Source organism: Oncorhynchus tshawytscha, linkage group LG31 (genome assembly GCF_018296145.1).
Source record: "Oncorhynchus tshawytscha isolate Ot180627B linkage group LG31, Otsh_v2.0, whole genome shotgun sequence".
Lineage (NCBI taxonomy): Eukaryota > Metazoa > Chordata > Actinopteri > Salmoniformes > Salmonidae > Oncorhynchus > Oncorhynchus tshawytscha.
Window position 1 is genome coordinate 3,089,692 of NC_056459.1, and position 17,902 is coordinate 3,107,593.

General features: G+C 40.5%; 1 protein-coding gene across 4 annotated transcripts in view; it reads right to left on the reverse strand.

The window, feature by feature from the left end:
* Positions 1 to 14,948: 14,948 nt before the first annotated feature.
* Positions 14,949 to 17,902, reverse strand: part of LOC112229973 (sodium bicarbonate cotransporter 3) — a 67,482-nt gene continuing 64,528 nt past the window's right edge. For all 4 annotated transcript variants that reach the window (XM_042309935.1, XM_024396151.2, XM_024396152.2 and 1 more), the window contains one exon: positions 14,949 to 17,837. In XM_042309935.1, the coding sequence (XP_042165869.1) occupies positions 17,753 to 17,837 (85 nt within the window). In that variant the 3' untranslated portion in view covers positions 14,949 to 17,752. The remainder of the gene's footprint in view (positions 17,838 to 17,902) is intronic.

The window sequence follows — 17,902 nt, forward strand, 5'->3', positions numbered from 1 at the left end:
ACCTGGAATTCCAAGGCATTTTTTTTAATGTTCAAAAGTGGTGACCCTGATGTCTCCGTTTGCCCGAGGTCATTCCCAGATAAAGAGGAAATGGAATACGAAGAACAGTCACATTATTAAACCATCTTCCTGTGGCATTGAAGAATGAATTGGCTCAGCAAGGTCTATCAATGTTTCAAGTGGTAAGCGGAACTAATCCATTCAGAGTTTCTCCCAGATGAAATATTCTCACTTTAATTGCCTTATTTAGATTTCTTGATACACACATTCTTGATACACACGGGAAATTGTTGAGTGTCAAAAACCCCGCAGTGTTGCAATTCTCGACACAAACTGGTGTGCCTGGCACCTACTACCATACCCCGTTCAAAGGCACTTAAATGGCAATACACACCCCATGTCTCAATTGTCTCAAGGCTTAAACATCCGTCTTTAACATGTCTCCTCCCCTTCATATACACTGATTGAAGTGGATTTAACAAGTGACATCAACATCAAGATCGTAGCTTTCGCCTGGATTCACCTGGTCAGTCTATGTTTTTTATACTCAGTGTATATTTTCTTGTCAAGAGAACCATCTTCCTGTGCCATTTTGGAATGAATTGATTCAGCAAGATCTATTAGGGTTTCATGTGATAAGCGGAACTTACCCACTTGTAGAATTTTAAAGTATTTTTTCCCAAACGGAAAAAAACTCTCACTGTAAGTACTTTGTAGGTAAAAGCCAACAAAACTCTCCAAATTGGTTATTTTCAATCCCACAGTCATAGTGCTCAGTAGTAATAAGTTGGTTCCAGGTCTGAACCACTGAATATAAAATCAAGTCAAATATATTATAAAGAAATAGAAAAGGGGGTGCTTGTGTCCCAAATGGCACCCTATTTCTTACATAGCACCCTACTTTAAAAAATAATATCGGTCATGGTCAAAAGTAGGGAATTAGATGCCATTTGGAATGCAGCCACTTACTTCCCATCTTTATCCGAATATATAGTTTTGCCACATAATGAACCCATTGCACTCACCCACCTAATTGAACTAGTCTTACTATTAGCTACCAATCAACTATTCAAGAGTTCAATTGACTATTATCTCTTCTAGATCTTCTCTGTCATCTAGTGGTGTCAAGTCAAATTGCACTGCTGTAGTGTACCACTGTCACTGAATTTGACAGAGGTTTTCAAACCCATTTCAACTGTTCCCTCTCCAAAGCTCTGAAGATTATTCGGTCACCAAAGTCAAATAAATTGTTCAAACGAGGACCCGGTCTCAAGATGGGACAAAGAACTTGGGATACACAGGTGGTTTGGGTAATAGAACTTTCAAATTCAATTTCTACATAAATTGGTCATGAAATCTTATTTGATCTTCATCTAAGTCACAACAATAGACAGATATAGTGTGCTTAAAACTAATAACACACACATTTTTGTATTTTTCTTGTCTATATTGAATACATAATTTAAACATTCACAGTGTAGGTTAGAAAAAGTATGTGAACCCCTAGGATAATGACTTCTCCAAAAGCCAAGTGGGAGTCAGGGGTCAGCTAACCTGGAGTCCAATCAGTGAGACGAGATTGGAGATGTTGGTTAGAGCTGCCTTGACCTATAAAGAAAACACTCACAAAATTTGAGTTTGCTATTCACAAGAAGCATTGCCTGATGTGAACCATGCCTCAAACATAAGAGATCTCAGAAGAAGATGAATTGTTGACTTGCATAAAGCTGGAAAGGGTTACAAAAGTATTTCTAAAAGCCTTGATGTTCATCAGTCCACGGTAAGACAAATTGTCTATAAATGGAGAAAGTTCAGCATTGCTACTCTCCCTAGGAGTGGCCATCCAGCAAAGATGACTGCAAGAGCACAACGCAGAATGCTCAATGAACTTAAGAAGAATCCTTGAGTGTCAGCTAAAGACAGAAATCTCTGGAACATGCTAGCATCTCTGTTGGCGAGTCTACGATACGTTAAACACTAGACAAGAATGGTGTTCATGGGAGGACACCACAGAAGAAGCCACTGCTGTCCAAAAAAGTTTGCAAAAGTGCACCTGGCTGTTTCACAGTGCTACTGGCAAAATATTATGTGGACAGCGGAAATTACAGTTGAGTTGTTTGGAAAAAAAGACACAGCACAACCAACATCAAAACCTCATCCCAACTGTAAGGTTTGGTGGAGGGAGCATCATCGTTTGGGGCTGCCTCAGGGCTTGGACAGCTTGCTATCGTTGACGGAAAAATTAATTCCCAAGTTTATCAAGACATTTGCAGGAGAATGTTAATTGAATCTCAACAGAAGTTGGGTGACAACGACCCAAAACACAGAAGTGAGACAAGGGATATCCTTGTCTCATCGCGCACCAGCGACTCCTGTGGTGGGCCAGGCGCAGTGCACGCTAAACCAAGGTTGCTAGGTGCACGGTGTTTCCTCTGACACATTGGTGCGGCTGGCTTCCGGGTTGGATGCGCGCTGTGTTAAGAAGCAGTGCGGCTTGGTTGGGTTGTATATCGGAGGACGCATGACTTTCAACCTTCGTCTCCCCCGAGCCCATACGGGAGTTGTAGCGATGAGACAAGATAGTAGCTACTAACAATTGGATACCACGAAATCGGGGAGAAAAAGGGGGTAAGAATTTTTATAAAAAAATACAACTATAGTTTGTTAACAAGAAATTTGTGGAGTGGTTGAAAAATACATTTGAATGAAGTTTACATAAGTGTATGTAAACTTCTGACGTCAACTGTAGCTAGATAAAGTGTAGGCAATGACTAGCAAAGACAGAGAAAGGGGACTGAAGAAGTTCAACCCTTTATTCAATTAATTTCAATACAGCACATGGATTGGGCACAGGTCTCTGATTGCACAGAGATGACCTGCAGGAACTTCCTGCAGGAATGTGTAGTCTTGCTGAGGTCTTCTCTGATGCTTATTAGCATTTCACATTTTTGAGAGCAAATTGAGGCAAATACTGTATATTGATAAAACTCACCTTGTCCGAAAGAGAATTACAGTTATCAAAACATTCAGGCCAAAGTATGGCTACACCACACATCAGATTGAATTGTTTGGAAAATTCACAGACATTTCCTAGTGACAATAGTCCTTGCAGTACTTCTGCCGTAAACTCTTAGAGCCCCAAAAACCTCTCAGTTGCAGATATGATGTCTAGCTTCTTGGACTTCTTAGGCACTTGTGCTTTACAATTGTGGCTATAAATGACACAAAATCCACTTTCTTCACAATGAGTGTACCCAGATAACTCAATTGACTTAAAACACTAGCCCCTCTGACTCTCTTCAACGTCTCCACATACAGTACCAGACAGAAGTTTGGACACACCTACTAATTTCTCTTTATTTATCTCTTTATTTCTCTTTATTTTTTACTATTTTCTACATTGTGGAATAATAGTGAAGATATCAACTATGAAAACACACTTAAGGAATCATGTAGTAACCAAAAATTAAAGTATCTTTTATATTTGAAATTCTTCAATGTAGCCAGCCATTATCTCCCAACCAACACCCTGCAAGAGTTCTTAACACGTAGCCCCTACCTTAATAACTCATTGTAAATGTAAACTTCTGGAAGTCCCAAAAGGATCCCGGTTAGCACGGACCATTCGATTATTAGAGTTCCGGATGTAGGGGGAACAGCTGTTTCGGACACGATGACATATGTCCGCTTTCTTTTAGCTTTCGGCTGGCTAGCAGGCTAACAACAACAACTGTTCGGATATACAGATTATATTAAAGGACTTGTAATTTAATTTTACAGGTGATCAAGGCAAAGTACAGTAATTGAGCTTTACTGGTGATCAAGGCTAAGTACAGCCGCTGGAAGCTAAGGTGGTTACAGACATTTTATCGGCCTGACATTGCGAAAGACTGACCATCCTCATTGCCAGAACGTTGAGTTGAGGATAACCAAAGATAACTGTTGTTAGCTAACATTTCAGTTAAAGGCATTCAGTTGTACAACCGACTAGGTGTCCCCCTTTCCCTTCCTCTCAATGTCATAACTCAGAAGGGTCGCTTTTTAAAAATAAAATAAAAAGTTACATATGGTAGATTATTATTAGCTGTAGCAAGCTAACGTTAGTTAACTAAGAAAGAACTATCAGAGATGTGATCCTCATTCCGCCTGACTCTTTATTTTCTGACAAACCGTAGCTAGGTATGTAGCCTGTGCAACTCAAATCTACTTGCATAACACAGTGTTAATTTCCATGCCAAAAATGGCTTGACAATGAGCTATTATGGGGATGGAAGAGCACAAACAGACCTGGCTTATCTAGACCTACTTTCTATTGTAATCCACACTGCTTCTGAGATAATTATACATACATACATACATACATACATACATACATACATACATACATACATACATACATACATACATACATACATACATACAGTGGGGAGAACAAGTATTTGATACACTGCCGATTTTGCAGGTTTTCCTACTTACAAAGCATGTAGAGTTCTGTAATTTTTTATCATAGGTACATTTCAACTGTGAGAGACGGAATCTAAAAATCCAGAAAATCACATTGTATGATTTTTAAGTAATTAATTTGCATTTTATTGCATGACATAAGCATTTGATACATCAGAAAAGCAGAACTTAATATTTGGTACAGAAACCTTTGTTTGCAATTACAGAGATCATACGTTTCCTGCAGTTCTTGACCAGGTTTGCACACACTGCAGCAGGGATTTTGGTCCACTCCTCCATACAGACCTTTTCCAGATCCATCAGGTTTTGGGGCTGTCGCTGGGCAATACGGACTTTCAGCTCACTCCAAAGATTTTCTATTGGGTTCAGGTCTGGAGACTGGCTAGGCCACTCCAGGACCTTGAGATGCTTCTTACGGCAGACTCAACAACCTTGGCTTCTCTAATGACTGCCAAAAATTACTGAAGCTGGAGACTTATATCTCCCTTGCTAACTTTAAGAGTCAGCTGTCAGAGCAGCTTACCGATCGCTTCAGCTGTACACAACCCATCTGTAAATAGCCCATCCAACCAACTACCTACCTCATCCCCATATTTGTTTTAGTTTTTCTGCTCTTTTGCACACTACTACTGTTGAGAGCTCTCACTTCACAATAGATTTGTGTGTGTTTTTATGCGTTTATGTGCTTGTTGTCTACTGATAATACCCAAACCCCTGACCCCGCAGCTGTGTACTTATCTTGCAGCTACATGTGGAACCAGTTCCCGCCACAGCAAGGCCCTCCCACCAACATGCCAGCCTACCCTGGCATACAGTACAATCCCATGACGCTGCTGTGGTGGCAGCGGTGTACGCCCGGCAATACAACATGCACTATTAAGTCTGTCTCCCAATAACTGTGTGACAATATGCTCAATTACCCATGCTGTGTCATGGAATCACTGAGATTCAATCACAATGTTCTCACTTTCAGATCTTCTCTATATAAAACGAACCAGGTTCTCAGGTGGATGAATTATCTGACTCATGGGAAAAAAAGTCACAACCATGCTGATGGAACGAGGAAGTGTCGGTACAATTTCATAATTGTCGACAGAAAATGTTTGTTCGACATGGGATCTTTTTGTGTTGTGAAAATGAATAGTGCGATAAATGGCGGTGGAAATATTGTTTTTCATGTGGATTTTATAATATTCGCATGAAATCTGTGAACAATTAGATGGAAACCTAGCTACTAATCCAGTTTCTCTTTACATTAATTTCTCTCTCCTTTCTCTCTCTGTCTCTCTCCCTCTCTCTCTCTGTCTTTCTCCCTCGCCCTTCAGTCAGATGTTGGCTGCCTCGTCTCACTATCTCAGGCCTGACCTGCTCTCGGCCCAGCCTGGCCAATCAGATCCTCTGTACCCGCCTCCCCTGGAGGAGCGCCATGGCGACCCCAACATCCAGTTGAACGCCCAGGGAGCGGAAGGCGCTGCTGAACGACAAGGATCAGAACTGTGATTGGCTGGACTGGGTGTACACTGTGTCATGCGCCGCCATCTTGCTCAGCATAGTCTACTTTTACTCATCCTTTAGCCGCTTCGTCATGGTGATTGGCACCATGTTGCTGCTATACCTGTGAGTATTTCCCTGCACCCTCTCAAATTAATGCTGTGTGTCCTTAGCGGTGACATACTAGACTTGCCCCAGAACTCGATGTATGTGCTGTCTTGCCAATATCGAAAGAGATAGCTATACAGCTCTGGGAGCATGATCTTTCCATGACCGACTGACCAAGTGAAAGCTAGGATCCCTTATGGATGTTACGGAGTGGCGCAGCGGTCTAAGGCACTGCATCTCAGTGCAAGAGGCGTCACTGCAGTCCCTGGTTCTAATCCAGGCTGCATCACATCTGGCCGTGCATCACAATTGGCCCAGCGTCGTCTGGGTTTGTCCCAGGGTAGGGCGTCATTGTAAATAAGAATTTGTTCCTAACTGACTTGCCTAGTTAAACTTAAAAAATCCACTTCAATCAGTATAGAGGAAGGGGAGGAGACTGATATGTAAGCCTTGAGACAATTGAGCCATGGATTGTGTGCCATTCTGAGGGTGAATGGGCAAGACAAAAAATGTAAGTGTGTTTAAACGGGGAACTGCAACACAGCTGGGTTTTTCACCCTCAACAGTTTCCAGAGTGTATCAAGAATGTTCCACCACCCAAAGAACATCCAGACAATTTTACACAACTGTGAGAAGCATTGGAGTCAACATGGGCCAGCATCCCTGTGGAACATTTTCAACATCTTGTAGAGTCCATTCCCCAATGAATTGAGGCTGTTCTGGGGGCAAAAGGGGGTGCAACTCAATATTAGCGAAGGTGTTCCTAATGTTTGGTATACTCAGTGTATTTGTACGAATTGTGTAAATGGAAAGTGAGATTGTTCTGAATACTTTATTTTAACCCTATACCTTTCTATCCGGGTCTTCTTGGCTCTTTGACCCAACAAATGTGTTATGAAATGGTCACTCATTATGTATCACAGGGTTTGTTATTGGCTGTTTCTCTGTGTTTTGGTTAGGCACCAAGCAGCGTGGTTCCCCCTTTAACCCGGAGAACGAACTTCGGAACCCTGGGGACGGGCCCCACCAGGACGAGATGGAGGCTGACCTTCATCATGACCTCCAAGAGACGGTAGGTCATCTGTGACCTCTGACCTTTTAACTCTAGTTTAAGTGCTTTTGAATGTCAGGACAGAACCCCTGGAATGATACAGTAATATAATTTGCAATAGCAGTGATGCATGATTTATGTAATGCTTGTCTAGTAACGTAATATGGTATTGCTATGGTGAATGATTACAATTGTAAGAGGGGGAAAAAAATCTATCCATTTTTACAGTGTGTGTTGTTTGACCTACACAGGAGCGGGTGATGGATGACGGCTTAGGGGATGACGATGTGGACAGTGGAGAGGAAGGACCAGAGGATCCCAATGGTATTACCCATGTTGGCTTCCTCTCTACAACTTGGTCATTTATTGTCACGTTCTTCATGTCTCTTATACCTGAGGGGCCCACCAATGCTGCCAACTGAGCTAATGAGCCATGGAAGTCACAATGGCACTAGTGACTGGACTGAATACACTATCTTTAGTATGCCCAGCGAGTTCACCCCTAGGTCTACACAATCATTGTACATCTACCGGATCACAGGGCACTACCGAAGAACTGAACGGTCACAGACAAAAAGGTGTTGAAGTGAACAACACAATGACACTTTTGGGGGAAAAGGACATCATTTGAAACTTTCAATGTCACGAGATCTAAATATTTGTCAGTATGATCTTCTCAGTCGTTGTAGTATAGGAAACTATGACTTGTAAGAAGACAGAGAACATTGATCCCTGTGTAATATTGTCTGTTTATTACAATGATAATGAGCCCTATTTCTATGTGAAAGAATGATCAAGTATGTACTGTCTGTATAGTTGCAATAATTGTTAAATTGTATATTAAGTGTATTTTAATATAAACTTCAAGCAATTCGTTGGGAAGTACCCTAAATCATATTTGTTGTGATGTGTTTGGCGCGTAATCTGTTAAAATGGAACCTTGGCGTTCGTTTGATGGTAACGGTCGTGAGCATTGTTAGAGTTGCGTAAATTCGAATCTGGTATCAGGATAAATATAACAATGAGTCACCGATTGTATACTATTTATTTTTTATTAGCTAAGCAATAAATGGCAAATGCAACTTTCGTATGTACGGGCTCACTATAATACCACGCAGGGCAGAACAGGGAACTGACAGGATGTACGTAAACAGTTGTTCTTATACTGTGATAGGTGTTGGGGAATAATCCGAATCAGTTGGTAACATAGGTAAGATGTTTTATATTCATCATATGTTTGTAAGTTACTTCTCATCAGAATGTGTTTGTATAATACTGTGGCAGGGTTGCAGTATCTGTTCTCTGTCAAGACTAAGTTATTTGGGCCGGAGAGAGGGGAGAGGTCAAGCGTGTATCTCTTGGCTCCACAATGTCTGTGTGCCAGTCAATGTGTCTCTGTGATCTTGTCAAGATAGGATGGATTTGATATATGCCTGTTGATATGGAGGATTTGTTTATGGTTCTGAGTTTGAGAAAAGAACATAGTTTAGGAGACAAAGCTGAACGATAAATTATGGCCAAGGCTGTCTGGCTATGTGTGTCTTTGCTATAAAGGATCTCAGTTGCAATGTGTAAGGGACTCTCAGAGAATTCATTTATAGACACTGAATTGATCTGAGAGTCACAGGGTTGTGATGGAGCTCATATAATATAAAGATTAACTTTGTGATAACTAACTCTGACTTGTGTGTGGTTTGCTCTCATGATTTGGTAAATATAGGAAATTTCCACGACATAGGTCAACAGACAGGTTGGAACAATGTCTATCACAGTAGAGGCTGAGCGTGGTTTAGACTTGCTCAGCCTATCGTAGGCGCTCAGGCGGGTCCCCGCCTCTTGGCGCTTCTTGGAGTCCTCCCTCCGTCGATTTATAGATTCTTTACTGTTCTGGTATCGCAGCCTAGTTATAACAGTTTAAATTTCCTTGATGTTTCATGTCTTACATTCGTGTTTCTCCAAATTGTCTCCCCAAAATACTTCTTAATAACCCTGCCATTAGACACACACAACTGTGATAAACGTACACTGTTCCTTTAACATAAAATAAATTCAGCCTGCAATCCACTTTGCGGGTCTTTCATTGTTCCCCATAATGAAAACAGATTCTAATGTTAGTATACCTTAACCTCCTGTTTAATTTCAATGGTGTTATCTGAACAATCAAACCAAAATCAATAACCGGGAAGTACTTGTGTAAATTAATTAAAAGAACAAAATAAATCTACCTTATTTCTCAGCACACTCAATCCTGCAATGTGGGTCCCCTAGGAATATTCAGTCCCTGACTGCAATATTTTTGTTATCTGCTATACGTTTATTCACTTGACTTGGTTAGAACACCCCTCCCGTCTTACGTCGACCACACCCGTCGCCACGTCTCCCGTACCTAGTGTATATCTTATCTATTACTCAGTGGCTCAATTAATGTTTAACGTAGCTATGTTCAGATGTTGATTATGTAATTCTACAATATTAGTATAGTTCAAACCTCATAATATAAATCTACACACAGAATTGTACGTTAATAGAGTTGAACACTTTTTCCAACAGTCATGCACACCCCCTTTATATTCTATGATATAACTCTGTGCAAACATCTCATCTGCAAGTCCGCGACTTTTTAAACATTCTCACCGGTACCAGCTCCAACTGAAATACCTAATGTACCACACTCGCTTGGCAGGCTCAAATTAATACAACTCAGACATCTCATCTGAAGGTCCCCGACCTCATTCATACCGATATTAGTCCCCGACTGAATATCAAGCGTATTTCATGCACACGATTTGAGTCTCACAAATCTTCATTCACGCCAGTAAGCTTCAACTTACACCATACACACACACATCTTCATTCACGCCAGCAAGCAGACCAGTAGGAGACACAATGGCCCCACCTTCTATCCATTCTCTGTACAGCTTTACACCCCATCTCTTCCACTCCTTACTTTCTTTACCTCCATTCACTTCTAGAGTAGACTTCAGCATTTTCAACACCTTTTCTATTTCCAACGACATTTTATTTACACTACAATACTGTCAACAACCTATGCCTTTACTCAGTCCCAAGTGGTACCCTTTCCTTACGGCTAAATCGGCCCCCAATTAGGTCTAAAGTAAGAACTCAATTATGCACTATGGGTCCCCTAGGGTATTAAGTAGTCTAGTGTCCCCCGGATTATCACCTTTACTTCAATACCAAATGTACAAAATAAAAAATACAATCACTCCATATGACTAATGTGTCGACCGGATCACGTTTCTAGAACAACTTAATGTCTCATTCAAACTTGGTAGTCAGTGCGCCGACTTTACTACCTGATGTACTTCACACACACCTATGCTTTGTTAGGACCTTAGAGAGACCCTCTCCTTAAGGCTAAATCGGTCTCAAGTCCAAGTAATCAATTTAATTATCCGTCATTCACACTTGGCCCTGCCTAGTACATCACATTCGCATCATATGGCTTTCCATTCGCACTTTGGTAGTCACTCGTTACCCACCACTCATACATGTAGTAAGTGTCCTCTGTTACCACCTACCAGCCAGGCATACTAGTACATCCCATACACAATGCATCATTAAGTATTGTTGATCAATAATAAAATTGCAGTTGCCAATGGAGATATTACTTTCTCAACTATTTTCCAATCTCACACGTCATAATAGTTTACATTTTAGTAACTCACATCAAACAGGTGTTCTCACAAAACATAAATATAACAATGAGTCACCGATTGTATACTATGTATTTTTTATTAGCTAATCAATAAATGGCAAATGCAACTTTCATATATACGGGCTCACTGTAATACCACGCATGGCAGAACAGGGAACTGACAGGATGTACGTAAACAGTGGTTCTTATACTGTGATAGACATTGTTCCAACCCGTCTGTTGGCCTATCACAGTAGAGGCTGAGCGTGGTTTAGACTTGCTCAGCCTATCGCAGGCGCTCAGGCGGGTCCCCGCCTCTTGGCGCTTCTTGGAGTCCTCCCTCCGTCGATGTATAGATTCTTACTGTTCTGGTATCGCAGCCTAGTTATAACAGTTGCTCAGTTCCTACTATTGTGTTGTTCAGTATTTTTCCATCTCAGTTAAACCTTGTGATGACCACCCCTCCCTATGCCTGCTTAACCATAACTTTGTAAGATACAGCAAGTCACACCAGGTCCTCAATATTGTTACATACAAACACAAGGACAAAGCATCTGCTGGGCTGTTATCTACAGTTTTGCAACATGCAGGTCACACCATGTTACTCAGTTCTTGTCACACACACACAAACAGGCAAGTAGTAGATGTAGCAAGCAGTTGTTTAATCTCATGATGATGCTCAAGTGCACAAATGCAGATACTTCACACAGCCAACATCAGATAATTTTTAATCATATATATATGGTAATGGCTATAATGTAAAACACAGAATCCCACAGCATCAGAACAGATAGAACAGACACTCTTTTTTTAAAAAGAAAATATTTGATTCAGTATAAAATAAACATGAATATTTTTTATATATTTTTTATACAAATCAATAAAGCCAACACCTCATTTGGCCGCCTTTCGTTCCAGTACTCTGCTGCCTGTGACTGGAACGAATTGCAAAAATCGCTGAAGTTGGAGACTTTTATCTCCCTCACCAACTTCAAACATCAGCTATCTGAGCAGCTAACCGATCGCTGCTGCTGCTGTACATAGTCTATTGGTAAATAGCCCACCCATTTTCACCTACCTCATCCCCATACTGTTTTTATTTATTTACTTGCTCTTTTGCACACCAATATCTCTACCTGTACATGACCATCTGATCATTTATCACTCCAGTGTTAATCTGCAAAATTGTAATTATTCGCCTACCTCCTCATGCCTTTTGCACACATTGTATATAGACTCCCCCCTTTGTTTTCTACTGTGTTATTGACTTGTTAATTGTTTATTCCATGTGTAACTCTGTGTTGTCTGCTCACACTGCTATGCTTTATCTTGGCCAGGTCGCAGTTGCAAATGAGAACTTGTTCTCAACTGGCCTACCTGGTTAAATAAAGGTGAAATAAAAAATAAAAAAATAAAAAATAACGATGGTGCAGTAAAACCGTCCTGATACTGGGTTTACATGGTTACTAAATAAATTGCGGCGCGTCCTCTGAGGTTGAGTGGCACAAAAAATGCTTGCCAGTTAGCAAACTAACGTTAGCGCATTAAGTTTGACAAGGAAGTTTGACAAAGAAAATAACTGGTTGAAAATACTGAAACGAGTTGCCTAGCTGGTATCTGTGGCAATTTTTTGTGAAAATGTAATTTAATCTGAAGCCACTGCCAGATTTCAGGATTGGGCTGCGACTCAGAATATCCTGCCTTGGCAAATCTCGCTGTTAAGACACTGCCCTTTGCAACCACGTACCTCTGTGAGAGTGGATTCTCTGGCCCTCACTAGCATGAAAACCAAATACAGGCACAGACTGTGAGGGAAATGATTTAAGACAGACTCTCCAATACAACCCAACATTGTGCATCCTTTCAATCACTACCTTCTCATGAACCTGTGGTGAGTTATTCACAATGTTTGATGAACAAATAAGGTTTTATAGGTAAGATGGCTAAATAAAGAGCGAAATGATTGATTATTATTATTTGTGCCCTGGTCTTTGTCTCTTCCCATGAGCCGGGTTGTGACAAAAACTCACACTCATTCTTATGTTTAATAAATGTATCGGATAGTGTATGTGTTGCAGGCTTACAATGATGGCAAAAAACAACATTTGAGAGTACGCTGACCCAGGTGCTAGAGGGGGTATGCAGCTGGAGGTTGAATGTTTGGGACTATAAAAAGTTTGGGAACCACTGATCTAGAATGGCATTGTATGCTGTAGCGTTAAGATTTCCCTTCACTGGAACTAAGGGGCCTAGCCCAAACCATGAAAAACAGCCCGAGACCATTATTCCTCATCCACCAAACCTTACAATTGGCACTATGCATTGGGGCAGTTAACGTTCTCCTGGCGTGAGGACGTGTTTCGATTGCTCCAGTCCAATGGTGGCAAGCTTTACACCACTCCAGCCAATGCTTGGCATTGTACATCGTGATCTTAGGCTTGTGTGCGGCTGCTCAGCCATGGAAACCCATTTCATGAAGCTCCCAACGAACAGTTCTTGTGCTGATGTTGCTTCCAGAGGCAGTTTGGAACTTGGTAGTGAGTGTTGCACCCGAGGACAGATTTTTACGCGCTATGCGCGTCAGCACTCATCTGTCCCATTCTGTGAGCGTGTGTGGTCTACCACTTCCTGGCTGAACGGTTGTTGCTCCTAGACGTTTCCACTTCACAATAACAGCACTTACAGTTGACTGGGGCAGCTCTAGCAGGGCAGAAATTTGACAAACTGACTTGTTGAAAAGGTGGCATCCTATGACAGTGCCACATTGAAAGTCACTGAGCTCTTCATTAAGGCCATTCTACTGCCAATGTTTGTCTATGGAGATTGCATGGCTGTGCGCTAAATTTTTCACACCTACAATGTAGAAAATTGTGAAAAATAAAGAAAAACCTTGAATGAATAGGTATGTCCAAACTTTTGACTGGTACTGTGTATACAGTGCCTTGCGAAAGTATTATACGGAGGCTTGATTACACACAGGTGGATTGTATTTACCATCATTAGTCATTTAGGTCAACATTGGATCATTCAGAGATCCTCACTGAACTTCTGGAGAGAGTTTGCTGCACTGAAAGTAAAGGGGCTGAATAATTTTGCATGCCCAATTTTTCAGTTTTTGATTTGTTAAAAAAGTTTGAAATATCCAATAAATGTTGTTCCACTTCATGATTGTGTCCCACTTGTTGTTGATTCTTCACAAAAAATACAGTTTTATATCTTTATGTTTGAAGCCTGAAATGTGGCAAAAGGTCGCAAAGTTCAAGGGGGCCGAATACTTTCGCAAGGCACTGTATATATTTTTAGGGGGTGGGTCAGCTTTAATATTTCAGATTGATTGTGGCTTCCATCAATGTAATTGTTTGCATAATTTCCAATACCACATATACTGTATATTTTTTGTAAATATATACACTATACAGCATACACATCAGTATGTGGATTTGGCTATTTCACCCACACCCTTTGATGACAAGATTAATAGTGAAGACATCAAAACTATGAAATAATACATATGGAATCCTGTAGTAACCAAAAAAGTGTTAAACAAATCAAAATATATTTTAGAGTCTTCAAAGTAGCCACCCTTTGCCTTGATGACAGATTTGCACACTCTTGGCATTTTCTCAACCAGCTTTTCCAACAGTCTTGAAGGAGTTCCCACATATGCTGAGCACTTGTTGGCTGCTTTTTCCACCACTGTGGCTTCAGAGCGAGGTGGTATCCCCATAACGCACTGCATTTTTTTGAGTTTGCGCAATTTAACACAATTGAATGTCGGCTTGCCTAATTATGAGTCACCTGTATTTATTTGAGTCTGATTTCGAGACATGACACGCTACATCTGAAATACTTCCCACGATAAAATGTTTAACTGTTACCAAGGTTTTTATCTTGTAAAACGTCAGGGGGAATTATTTCATTTGAATTTCATGCATGTTTTATTATTTAAATGTGGAACATGAATTGCATCATTCAAGTCAAGGGTGTGTCCTGGAGTTGAATGGTTTATTTGATCCCTTCGCCACTCTTGAAGTCACCCTGCGAGTTTCGTCAGCATCACGCGACAACGGAGAGCCCTCCGAGAGAGTTGGCAGGGGTTTGGGATTCACCATAGGTACTGTACACACACTGATGGTGTGCTTTGCACTTGGCTTAAATATGCAGAGAGGAACAATATACATTTCATTTACTTTTAATTGCTTTCCATCAACACTTACAAAAAAAATAGTTTCCACCCTACATGTTCTTATTGTATTCAACAACATATTGCAGGAGAATGTTCTGTGCTTGACTGAGGTCAGTGTAATACATGGTCCTAAAGAATACCCTGTTTCTATGGTACAAATCAGAGCCATATTATATTATTCATGGTAAAGATGATACAATACAGATGGAATCCGTTGCACTGCAATACCATTTGTGTTCTACAATGAATTGTACCTACTGCATACATATAGTATCACAAATACCAAAACAACATTTGTAATGACTTAAAATAGCCAACATTTGACCAGAATTGTGTTCAAACAAAAATTGCAACAATGCACATTTACCTTTTTGTTAAAAGATAGGTGTTTGGCAAAATGCATTAGATTTCTATAATTTTCATTCGTGATATTGATAGCCAACATTTGACCAGAATTGTGTTCAAACAAAAATTGCAACAATGCACATTTACCTTTTTGTTAAAAGATAGGTGTTTGGCAAAATGCATTAGATTTCTATAATTTTCATTCGTGATATTGAAGTTACAATAATTTTGTGCACATTTGCTGATATTGCATGTAAAAAAATTACCATTCGTGAACAAACACCACGTCTGTGGCATACAAACACATACAGTACATTATTGACAAATTAGTATGATGAAGTGTACTAATTTTTTAATTTTTTAAAAATTATTTTTTTAACCTTTATTTAACTAGGCAAGTCAGTTAAGAACAAATTCTTATTTTCAATGACGGCCTAGGAACAGTGGGTTAACTGCCTGTTCAGGGGCAGAACGACAGATAATGAGTTCCTATTTGTCATGTAATACATCAGGTTAGTGGTCGGGTCGGGTTGAGGAGGACGTGGCTTTCACAAAAACATTCAGAGCACTACCGCATTCATATTTCACTTCAGTTTCAACAGATATGATGAACAGCCTGTCGATATGCCGTCCTAGCTTGCTCGTCTCTCTTACGCATTTTGAGCCACGTGTGTGTGCACTAGCTGAACATTAACACTATGTCTACCGTATGAATAAAAGACAAACAACGAGCATTCACAAGGCACGTCAGCTATTGTCTGTATAATCAGCCACACACTAATAGTCAATAGAGGAGACACACAACGTGGATGGGGTTTGACAAACTCCCGCTAGACAGCTCAATAGAAACATCACTCCAGACATTGTATTGTACTGAAAACTCGTCTATTATTGCTAAAACAGGAGCACGTGTGCTAAGCAAATGAGAAATATATAATTGCATTTTACAGATCATTTTTGGAAATATCTTTCAGCATAAAAATGACATGTGCAATATTGAACTTACCTTTACGGTGTACATTGTGACACACAAGTACCAAAACTTGTATAAATGGTACAATATTGTGAGAATACAATTGGACTGCACAGAATAATGGTGTTCATTGCTTTTAGAAGAAATCTAACGGCACATTGCTTTTTTGTTCACTTTCCTGTTTATCAAAAATAATTGTCCCAAGAATAATAAATCCAACAATAATACACAAAATAGGTTATAATATTGAAATACTGTGCGAATAGTGACAGACAAGCGATGAGTGTAAAGAACTTCCCACAATCAGAAATCATATTGATTTCAAAGTTGTAACTTTTTCTAGACATTTGAGCAAACAGTTCTGTAGGTCTTCAGATTCAATGGTTTTTAACTCAATTCAGGCCTGTGCACTAATTCCTACTGGAAAACAAATCTAAAGTGCTTATTGTAGTATTCATCCCATCACTTTCTTAACCTTAAATGAGTATTTCAGAAAATGTTCCATTGAAACATACAACAGAAAGCACACAATTCCACAGAAACAGCATAACAGTGACATATACTTACAACAACAACAAATATTCTCAGTTGGAACAACTTGATCTGAGCAGCAATACCAATACTGAGAATGCAACTTGCAGAGTGTACAGTACAGATACAGTACAGGGGCAGTGAAAAGATGTTGCCACTCCAACCGTTGTCAATGTTTCACAAGCGAGAAAGATTACGGGGTAAAGGCGTCTGAATGTCTACATTCTTCTTTTGGTTTGCAACAGTTTCGTTTTAGATTACCCGTGTTAAGTCAGGATGTTACCAGTTTGCACTGATGAAATCACAGAAATAACAACTTGAATCATCATGGCTTGACTGATGTGTTTTTGGAGCTGGTGTAGCTGGTTTGTGTATAGTACATTTTGGAAAGGAAATATATATTATTTAAAAAATGTAGACAGAGACCAGAATAGCTCACACATGACGTGTGCCAAAAAAAACAGGATGCAAATGTGAATCTCTTAATTGGTAATAAAATATAACTTAAAATGTACATGAGAAAATATACCTTATATAATACAATTAAGTACATTTATGCATACACAACAATTAAAGAAGATTCCGCATATGTGTGGCGGTGGTGGCCCCATCCTTTGGCATCTGTGGCAGTGAGTGGGAAATGATTGGTTGACATGGGGTTTCGACCCATGGGGTTTCGGTAGGCAGTGTGAGTCTGGTTCATTCATGTCCCGGCAATGTGCTCGCCACTGCCCGGGCAGTCAGTCCTCTGTGCACTGGGGGGGCCTCAAGACCCCCTTAGCTACACTGGACCACTGGAGCTCAACTGTTGACCCAGCAAGACCCACAAAAGGGGCTTCTTTTCCAGAGACCAGTCTGATTGCTCTGCTCAAGTCCTAGCTTGCTCACTTTACCAGGGTGGCCCTCTGCGGGGTTAGGTGGGGGGGTGGTACAAGGTCTCCTCGATCACAAGGCCGTCTCTAAGGCTGAACTCTCTCCTCCTGCCTCGGTAGTGTCCATGTTGACTCTAACACAGGCGACCTTCTCCTGGCTGCCAGGAGAAGGGAGGGAAACAGATGGGAAGAGAAGCATCAATGGGCTGGTTGTGCTGTGCTG